The sequence below is a fragment of the Neovison vison genome, chromosome 2 (genome assembly GCF_020171115.1).
Source record: "Neovison vison isolate M4711 chromosome 2, ASM_NN_V1, whole genome shotgun sequence".
Taxonomy (NCBI): Eukaryota; Metazoa; Chordata; class Mammalia; order Carnivora; family Mustelidae; genus Neogale; species Neogale vison.
This window is the reverse complement of record NC_058092.1, coordinates 149,489,766-149,500,403: the sequence shown is the minus strand read 5'-3', so window position 1 is coordinate 149,500,403 and position 10,638 is coordinate 149,489,766. Positions and strand designations below refer to the sequence as shown.

The 10,638-nt window shown below is 51.0% G+C and overlaps 1 protein-coding gene and 1 pseudogene across 1 annotated transcript in view; both read left to right on the top strand.

Annotated features, from left to right (window-relative positions):
- Positions 1–222: 222 nt before the first annotated feature.
- On the top strand, positions 223–1,071 carry LOC122898874 (annotated as a pseudogene).
- A 3,544-nt stretch (positions 1,072–4,615) lies between these two features.
- Positions 4,616–10,638, top strand: part of PGBD5 (piggyBac transposable element derived 5) — a 96,468-nt gene continuing 90,445 nt past the window's right edge. Inside the window, exon 1 of the mRNA XM_044239302.1 lies at positions 4,616–4,934. Coding sequence (XP_044095237.1) covers positions 4,616–4,934 — 319 coding nt within the window. The remainder of the gene's footprint in view (positions 4,935–10,638) is intronic.

The following is a 10,638-nucleotide window of genomic DNA, read 5'->3' as shown; positions in this document are numbered from 1 at the left end:
ACTGGCAGAGAGGTGGGGGAAGCAGGCTCCCCACCAAGCAGAGAGCCCCATGTGGGGCTAGATCCCAGGAACCTGGTATCATGACCTGAGCCGAAGGCAGAGGCTTTAACCCACTAAGTCACCCAGGCGCTCCTGTAATTTCGCTTCTATATGGAATCTAAAAAAAGAAACAAGTGAACAGACAAAACAAAACAAAACAGTCTTTTCGTTCCTAGCGCAGCCATGGTGCGTGGTCCCAAGAAACATCTGAAGCGTGTAGCAGGTCTAAAGCATTGGATGCTGGATAAACTGACTGGTGTGTTCACTCCTCGCCCATCTACTGGTCCCCATAAGCTGAGAGAGTGTCTCCCTCTCATCATTTTCTTAAGGAACAGACTTAAGTATACCCTAACAGGAGGTGAAGTAAAGAAGATCTGTATGCAGCGTTTTATTAAGATTGATGGCAAGGTCCGAACTGATATAACATACCCTGCTGGTTTTATGGATGTCATCAGCATTGACAAGACCAGAGAGAATTTCTGTCTGATCTATGATACCAAGGGTCGCTTTGCTATTCATCGGATTACACTCGAGGAGGCCAAGTACAAGTTGTGCAAAGTGAGAAAGATCTTTGTGGGGACAAAAGGAATCCCCCATCTGGTGACTCATGATGCTCGCACCATCTGCTATCCTGATCCCATCATCAAGGTCAATGACACCATTCAGATTGATCTGGAAACCAGAAAGATTACTGATTTCATCAAGTGTGACACTGGTAATCTGTGTATGGTGACTGGGGAGTCACTTGGGAAGAATTGGTGTGATCACCAACAGTGAGAGACACCCTGGTTCGTTTGATGTGGTTCACGTGAAAGATGCCAATGGCAACAGCTTTGCCACCCGACTCTCCAACATTTGTGTTATTGGCAAAGGCAACAAACCATGGATTTCTCTTCCCCGTGGAAAGGGTATCCGCCTCACCATTGCTGAAGAGAGAGACAAGAGACTGGCATCCAAACAGAGCAGCGGGTAGAATGGTCCCTAGGTGACGTGATTGGAAGTCTTTATACCTAATTAAAGGTGATACAGCACAATTAAAAACAAAACAAAACAAAACAAAAAAACAGAAATAGACTCTTAAATACAAAGAACAAACTGGTGGTTATGGGAGGGAAGGTGGATGGGGGATGGGTAAAATAGGTGAAGGGGATTAAGAGATACAAATTTCCTGCTATAAGATAAATAAAATAATTTCCTGTTCTCATCTGGAGATGAAAAGTACAGCATTGGGAATACAGTCAATGATATTATAATAAGTTTATATGGTGACTGGTGATGATACACTTACTGTGGTGATCACTGAGTAATGTATAGAATTGTCAAATTACTGTGTTGTGCACCTGAAACTAATTTAACATTGAATGTCAGCTATATGTCTAATAATAATTTTTTAAGTGCAGCATGACAGAAGCTCTGGGTGGCTCAGAGGAACATATTGTGAGAAAAATCTGGGCACTGAAATCTCTCAGTTAGAAAGTAAATAAGAGTAGTGAGATTCTTAATGTGAGGTTTGGAAAAACGTTAACCAACAATTTTAACTTTTATTTTTATGTATGCATTAAGGCCATACGTGATAAAAATCTGTCTAAATACTTACCAAAGAGCTTTTTGAATACATTTCAATTAAAATATTAATGAAAAGAAAATATTGTATCATAGTTTGAATTGTAGCATTTTTTGTTTCTTATTAAACTATACCAGGAAAGGAGGCCAAGACTCAATGAAATATGGCTATTATCCCCAGTTTCACAAGAGCATGAACCTCTCTGGCTTAACAAAGCCTAAGGAATCTACTACAGAAATGGGATTGTTCTTACTACCCTGGAGCCTTTTGTGCAGACTATGAACCAAAAGCTCAATATTAATCTTAAAATTATTTAATTATATTACAAAGTTGTATTATTTGGAAGATGTGTTTAAATGACTCAAAGTTAAAAGATCTCAGTATAATGCTGGTTCTATAATTATCCTCCCAGACAACATTACTTGTAAAACTTAATGATGAAGAACCATAACCGTAGCATCGAGTAGGAGGTTGCCAAGCAGATGGGAAAGTTTTTTGGTTTTTGTTTTCCAATTGTTTCCTTCCCTTTCCTCCCCTCCTTTCACAAGGAGAATCAGCCACCTGTTTTTAAAAGGCTGAAGTATTTTTACTGTTCTTGGTCGGAAACATTTGTTTAAACAAAGTAACACTTGGTTGCTAAACCCTTGATTCTAAATGGACATAGCCATGTCATTTTTGTTGGGCCAGGATTTGGGTAACAATTTGATTTCCCAGTCTGTTTCTTTTGTGACCATATAATCCTCTCCCAGTGTTGCATGCTCTGTGAGCTACAAGCACCTGTGAGCTCATAAACACAAAGACTGTAAAGTTTCTTTGGGATTAGCACCATACAAATGCAAATTTGGGACAATGGAAGACTGTGTCCATCCTTGTAACTGTTACTGCTCTACTTCCTGCTTCCTCTGGGTAGCAAAGCAAGCCACTGTTTTTAAAATACACACTCACTTTAGCTGCTGACTTTTTCATTGGCTGCCTGGAGAAGAGGAGTTCTTGCCTATGTATTTCAGTGTTTTGATCCCTTTCAATTATTTTTTAAAATATACATCATTAAATTTTACAGAAGTATTACAGAATTCCTAATTGCAGAATTTGAATTTGAGCTACGCAGTCTTACTTTTCGTCTTCAATCTATGTGTCATTGACCTTTTTAAGTCTGATTACCTGTATGAACTCTCTTCAGAATCTTTCCCTGGTTAACACAGTATAGAGAAGTGGTGGAAACCAGTTCTTTTCTGTGACACAATTCTTCCAACGGAGTTGAAATGCTTTGCAAACAATTTCACGTATATCAGCCAATTCATATACAAAGCAATGTCATGTGAATCCCTTCCTTTTTATATATCATCTTTCAGGGATGTCAGGAATTCATGCTGGTGCAGAGACTCTGGTTTGGGAGGAGGAAACAGGGGCTTGCTAGGAGAGGGTGAGAACAGAAGCTGCTCACCTGCTGCTAGAACTGGCTGTAGCTGGTGGTCCCAACATCTTCATCCTTTATGCATCTGCATCCTTTATGCATGAAATAGCAATATGCCTTTCCCTTTCGTGTAATCCTTATTTAGTTAATACCCAGTAGGATTTGCAAGCCCTTCACATCTCTGTGGATTTATTTTATTTCAGAGTGCAAGTGACTTTATGGCCCAATTACCATCATTGTGACTTATTGCATTATTGTGGGAGGGAGAGAGGAGCAAGAAACAGCCTGATCATGTGTATCGTCATCAACGGAATGAGTGCCATGCACTCCTGGCCAAGGCAGAGGGATAGATGAAACCTTTCTGATCTATTGTTTATCAGAACACTGAAGCCTGGGTGATTGTGCTATATTTTAACAGACAAGTGTGTCAAATGTATGGGTGAAGATGTTACAGTAGTGGTGTTAGAGTAATTACTATTTGGAAGGTAATGAATTTGTTTGAGTTTAAAAGATGTCAAAGGTCAAAGACGGGAGGAATGACTAAGACCGGATGTTGCCCCCCCTCAAATTACAGGGGTATTGAAGCGAGACTGAGTTACCACCTGACCCCAGGAATGGACCGGCGAGGCGGGCTCCGTATTAGAGCAAGGCTCCCGGAAGCCAGATAGCCCTTGTGCTTGCAAGAGCTCGCGGCACAACCGGCTGTGGAGTACGGAAGCAGCAGCAGCCACAGCAGCCGCGGGAAGCGTGACCCTCGGGCCCGGCGCCTACCTGGAGTTTCCGCAGCGCCTGGTTCAGAACCACCGGGGCGGACAGTTCCCCGCCGCCGCCGGGCGCCGACTGCGAAAGGGGAGGGAGAGCGCGGGCTTCGCGCTTCGTGAGCCGGCTCGGGCGGCGGGAAGACCGGCTGCGTCCGCCCAACCCCCGACACCCACTCGGTTCCTCCCTTCCCCCTGCGGGGCCGCGCGGGGCCTGCGTGTGGCCGTCCCGGGCCGCACGTCCCCGCAGGCTAGGAAGCCACCGGCCGCCCTCCCCCTTGCCGCCGCCGCCGCCGCAGCCGCCGCTCTCCTCGCCCCGCCTGACCGAGGGAAGTGGGGCGTGCCCCGCGCCGGCCCCGCCCCGGCCTGCTCCCCATTGGCCGGCGGGCCGGAGGTGCGAGGAGGCGGGGTCCGCCTCTGGCAGCTCGCGCCCGGGAAGGTCGGCCGGGGAGCGCGGGGTGCCGCGGGAGGGCGCGCGGGGACGCGGCGGGCGCGGAGGAGACGCAGCGGCGGCGGTAGCGGCGGCGGTAGCGGCGGTAGCGGCGACGGTAGCGGCGGCGGTAGCGGCGGCGCCTGGGCCCGGCCGCAGCCCCTGCCTCCCGCCCGCGCGCCCTGCGTCCCGCCGCGGCCCGCAGCCTGCGGCGCCCGAGCTCCGAGGGCGCTTCCCCGGGCGCTGGGCCCGAGGCGGCCAAGACGGCGGGCCGGCCGGGCGCGGGGCGGCGGGCGCTGTGCTGCGGGCTACGCTGGTGGGGGGCGGCGGGCCGCGGCGCGGGCCCGGGGCCCGGCGCGTGCGGCTGGGAGGTGCTGTGGGGGGCGGGCGCGCGGGCGGCGGCCGGGGCCATGGCCGAGGGCGGCGGTGGCGCGCGGAGGAGGGCGCCGGCGCTGCTCGAGGCGGCCCGCGCACGCTACGAGAGCCTGCACATCTCGGACGACGTGTTCGGCGAGTCCGGCCCGGACAGCGGCGGGAACCCCTTCTACAGCACGTCAGCCGCCTCGCGCTCCTCCTCGGCCGCCTCCTCGGACGACGAACAGGAGCGCCCCGGCCCCCCTCCGCCTCCCGGCGCACCCGAAGCGCAGGAGTCCGACGAGGACGAGGCCAGCGCGGGTTGGAGTGCCACGCTGCGGGACCGCCCGCCCCCGCGCTTCGAGGACACCGGCGGTAAGGCGCGGCCTGCGGTGGCGGGGGCGGCCCGGGGAGGTGTGAGCGCGGGGCCGGGAGAACTCCAGACGCTCCGGGGGCCGGCTGCTCGAGGGCGGCTGTTCGGGTCAGCACACAGATGGGGCCGCAGCAGCGGGGATTTGAAGTGCGAGAATCAATCTGGTTGCGTAGTGGTGGTTGGTGGGGGCCGCTCCGACTTCCTCGTGGATGGAGAGGATGAGACGGAGGCCGGGGCCGGCACCCTGCCGCTGGCAAGGACCCAGATGGGGGCCTTCCCTCACTTGCTGGGAGTGTCCAACGCAGTCACACCTGTGGGGTTGCTCGTTAGGGGTGCGTTTGAGTTAGGTTCTAAAGCCTGATGTAGCTTGTGTGTGAGTGTGTGAGTGTGTGTGTGTGTTGCGGGTCGGGGGTGCGTAAATCGGTTTGTGTGGCTGGCCCCAGAGCAGCCTTACCCAGGTGCCAGGGGTGGGGCAGCTAGCCTTTGGTGGGAGGCCCAGTGTGAGCCAGGACGTCTTCACTGGCTCCTGTTTTCTCCAGTGAATCTGATCAACTTTGTCCATGCCTTTCAGGATCACTTGCTCAGAGCAGAGAAGAGTGAAAGGACAAGTTAGCAGCGTTAAGCTGTCTGCTCTCGCTCCGGAAGGCACTTGTGTGTTCTGCTTACCGACACGGTCATGGTCAAGCCCCTGATATCTGGAGGTCGCAGGCCTGCTAGCAGTTGTGGCTGCTTGAAGTCCTCCTTTACTGCCTTCTTTTTGGGAAGGTAGTTCTGAAACGTCTCTGCTTAGCCTGCAGAAGCTCTGCGGCCTCTGCCCTCTGGGAGAGGTGGAGACCAGCCAGCAGTCCCATCTGTCACCTAATGCTTTCGGTTCCTTGCTCAGCAGCCCACTGTAGCAGGCCCTTGTTTCTGTTTTCATGTGTGGAAGAGTGTGCAACCAGTGTTGTCGAGGACCAGGGAGTGGCCATACTGGACCCGATGCCGCTCTCCCTGTGGTTCTCCCTGATTGTTGTTCAACCATAGGAGGGCAGGTCCAAGGGAACCCTGGCTGGTGCCTGGGCTTGGATCTGGACCTTGTGCCCCAGCCTGCTGGTAGGCTGATTGGGTTGGCTGGACTCTCTCAGCAGGGAGTGGTCTGCAGACCTCCCACGGACAGGCTGCAGTGTGGACACCCTGAGCTATAGCTGGGCTCGTAGGGTCCGAGTCAACTGTGCCATGTTTTGGAATGGGTGAATTTAACATATTCTCATTTAGGCTTCAGTTCAGAGTTTGGGAATTTTCAAAGTCACAGCACACTGCATAATCCTTTTAAACCCCGTACAGTTCCCAGAATGTCATAGGGTTTCCAGCCCCAGATGGCTGTTTTCCATTCAATTAGCTCTTTAAGAATTGTACGTACCCGGAGCTCTGGTTTGGCAGACGTGATGCTGTGAGTGCTGTGATCCAGTTTTTGATCTTGGAACATGAGATACATGTCCTTTTGTTTCCCTCCCTCTCCGGGGAAAATAGGGGAATCGTGGTAGCTTAAGCCTGGTTATGACTAAGAGCCATGAGTGTTGGTGTGAGAAGGATGAACGCACCTAAATACATTTTCAAGCAATATTATGTTTCTCAGTAACCTATACTTGGGAGAAATTCTGCATCAGAGCAATTTAATCTAGCCACTGCGGCACTTAAATGGTCATGAAGTTCAGGATCATTCGTCATTTAGCATCAGGTTCAAATTCTGCTTCCTTCAGATGTGCACTGAGCTTACACCTGGACCCGAGAATCACAGGCAGGCAGGTGCTTTAACCAAAGACATTAGTGGTTATTGGATGGTATATATACCCAATTTTGTTTTCCGGTTTTGTGTGGAAGCTTGCTTTTAAAATCCAGCCCTAATGAACAATTTCCTTTTCTCCTTGAAACAGTCTTTCCCTGCGGGAAATTCGGGGTGGTGGCGGAAGGGTGAGGTGGATGGTTTATTAAGCATGAGTTCAGATGGCCTGGAACAATGGGATATGACTTATGGGCCCTGTAAATAGATGCCGGGCAGAGAAAACCCTTGTGCCCAGCGGTGGGGGGAGAGAGATGGACGGGTCTCTTAAGAGTGAGAGCTGCACCCTGGCCACTCTGAGAGCAGAGAGGCTCAGGCTCTGAGGTTTATTAAAGTGTCAAATATCACCCCACTTTCAAGGAAGGCAGCTTGGGCCCGTCTTCCATCTTTGTACCCTGGTTCGTTGACAGACATCAGCGGGTCGGTGGGGTAGGAAAAGGTGGCAAACAGGACGGTGGCATTTGGATCTGTGATCAACCCTCGTATAGGAAAATCCGTAGCAGAAATGGCTATTGCTGCTAGAAGCAGATGAGGAAAGCAAAGGACTTAGGGAACAGGTTTCCTGCCTGCCTTCTGCTGTAAAAGCGTGTGTGTGTGTGTGCGTGTGTGTGTGTAGATAAGTGAATGTGTATGTGTGCATCAGTGTCTTACACATAAATATGTATTGCTTGTGCTGGCTTAGGCTGGTTGGGGTTTTTGGTTTTGGTTTTAAATGAGAGATTACAGGTGCTGTCTGGGAGCCCCGCTGATGCCCTAGAGTCCCTGCGCCGGAGAGAGGCATCAGCACTGGGCACCCCTGAGCTTGGATCTGCATCTGGAGTGCACACAGTAGGGAGGCACCTGGTGCCCAGCCAAGGGGAGGAGGGCAGGGTGTTTCTGTGGTTCAGGTTGAGACTCGTCCACGAGCGGCTTTTCTAGTCTTCCAGTCTTCCCAGACTCTTCCTTCTGTTGTGTCCACCACGCATTTAGCTTCCTGGATCAGGTGCTCCAGAAGTGCAGCCAGCAGATAGGAGTGGAGGTACCCTCACCCTCTCCCCCTTCCCTCTCCTCCCTGGGTTCTGGTTGTGCCTGGAGATATGGGCCCCGTTGAGGTGATTTAAATACAAAGACCATGCTTGCCTGACTGCCTCTTAAACCCTGTTTGAAGGGAGGGTCAGCCTGGAAGCTGGAGATGCGTGCGTGCTGGGACCCCAGGGTCCAGGACCTTCTCCTGATCAGACTTACAGTTCTCCCTCTAAAATAACCCCCTCAAGCTGTCAGCCTTGCCTGCCCACTATGTAAATAACAGACACAGCAGGCGGGCTCACTCCTTGGAAGCAGCACGAATTCAGGACCCGCTGCTTTCCAGGCTTCTGCCCTTTCCATTTCTCATTCAGAGCAGTCTTGTGACTCGTTCCCTCGGAGGAGGCAAAGGAACAGGCAGATTCCCAGATGCTCAGGGGCTCCTGTGTGTTTGGCTTTGTCGGTGGTTCCTTTGCTGTGGCTGGCTGGATCCTGAGCTGTTTGCTTTTTCTCTTAGAGGCTGGACATCCTAAGAGTGTTTTCTCCTTTCTCCGTGTACCGTGTCAGCAACCCTCGGTAATCATTCAGCAGGGAGGTGTGACCTTGAGACGCTGAAGACGACCGCAGGGCTTTGGAAATTAACAGGGTTAAATGTTTTATCTTAGGGTTTGTTGTTGGTTTACTTGGCTTAAAGTCTTTTTTGACTGACAAGTAAGAGGAGAAACATCTTAAAGCTAGAGTTAAATGTATACAACCGTAATGGGTTTGTGAGCTGAGGTACCTGGGCCCTCGTCATTGGTGTCCACGGTGAGCCGCTACTCCCAGCTTTAGCTCTGTATGGCATTCGGTGGCTCCGGGAGGAGCCGGGCGTCTGGGCGAGCGACAGGGTACGCCTTATGCAGTGCTCCCTAATAGTCAGCCACGTGCCCCTACCACACAGAATTCAGAGAAGGGAGCTTCCTGGAGGGAGGTGGTGTTCAGGCAGTGGGCATGACGGTGACCACAACCAGCGGGCCCCAGTCATAGCGTTCCATTTCATAACCACGCCAAACCTGTGCGAGTCCTCCGAGAGAGCCGCGATCACCTCCACTTCACAGAGAAACATGGTTTCGTCTGAGGCGATGAGATTACCTGGGGAAGTGGTAGCCTTCTCTCGAGGGAGACTTGATTAATGAGGGAAGGTCGTGCCTTTTTAGTATTTTTTTCTTTACAGCATCTGAAAACTTTTGCCGTCAGAAATACTTTCGTATTTTTACAGGGAATTGCTTGTCACTTTTTCTCAGGGCATATGCAGTTCAGTGAGGTCTAATGCATGTATGGATTTGTGTAACCAATCCGCACAGTCGGATAAGAGACAGAAAATCTGGAGAGTTATCTCTTTATTTAATCTGTCTCAGCCACTGTGTTGAGCATCAATAGAGCGCTTCTGCAGGCAGCAGGGCTCTGAATCCATGGGGAATCTGGGGGTTGTGTGGGGTCTGGTACTCAGTTTTATTTTATTTATTTTTTTTAAAGATTTTATTTATTTTATTTGACAGATAGAGATCACAAATAGGCAGAGAGTCAGGCAGAGAGAGAGGGAGGAGGAAGCAGGCTCCCTGCTGAGCAGAAAATGACCGAAGCAGAATTGAATCAAGGACCCACTGTAAGGTTTTTGGTGTCTGTGGTGTAATAGGTCTCCAGAAACATATATACAATGCTCTTGCCGGCCGTGCACCAAAATCCTTAGAAAGTCATGCTCGGACGACCTGCTCTAGTGCGTGATTCCTGCCCGTTGGGGCTCTTAGAACACCGTTGCCTTTGGTAAAGCTTGCTGAGGTGTAATACACACACACAGCGCGTGAGTCCTAGCACGCAGCACGCTGTGTGTAACTACTACCCAGATGAGGATCAGGAACGTTCTGAGCACCCCAGAGGTTCCCTCCTGCTCCTTCCCAGTCAGTCACTCCCTGCCCCCTGCTTCTGTTCCATCACCAGCCATAAAGTTTGCCTGTTACCTTGCTCTGGTGGTTCGGTTCCTCAGGACATCTGTGGATTCCTTCTTGTTGCGTATGTGGCATCTTAAATTTCGTATTGTGTGTTGTCTTCCATCACTAAAGTACTGTAGTCGGTTATCCATTCTCTTGTTAATGGTCTTTTACATGGCGTCCAGTTTGGGGCTTCTGAGGATAAGCTGCTTCAGACATTCCTGTGGTTTTGCCGGACAGATACATTTCCCTTGAGCTTGTAAACCTAGGAAAAGGTTTCCCAGGTCCTAGATTAGATGCGGGTCTCCCCCTCTGCCCTGTGACCTCGTGGGCTGGGTGATGTTTTGCTGAGGAGGCCTGTCTTGTGCATGGCCAGATGTTGGCCACCTCCATTCGGCCTCTCCCCACTGAATGCCCAGTGGCGCCCTTTCCTCCAATTACAACAACCAAACGTTTCTCCAGGCATTGCCATATGTCCCCTGGGGAGCCAAATCACCTGCAGCTGAGAACCACTGCTTAATTTTTTTTTTAATTTATTTTAAATTTATTTTTTGAAAAGATTTTATTTATTTATTTGAGAGGGAGGGGAGAGGAGAAGAAGAGGGAGAAGCCAACTCCCTGTTGGGTAGGGAGCCCGGCGCAGGGCTGGATCCCAGGACCCCAGGATCATGACCTGACCTGAAGGCAGACACTTCACCGACCGAGCCCCCAGGTGCTCTGAGAATCCCTGCTTCAGTACATGCTGCCACACTGCGTTCCAGTTCATCCAGCCACCAGCGACATGCGGGACATGCCATGTGTTAATTCAGCAACATATTGAACCCTGCTGGGATAAAACGATGAGTGAGACCTGTTTCCTGGGGTCCAGCTGGAGAGACAAAGTAAAGACAAGGAGAAGGAGCCTCTGGGAAGCAGTGG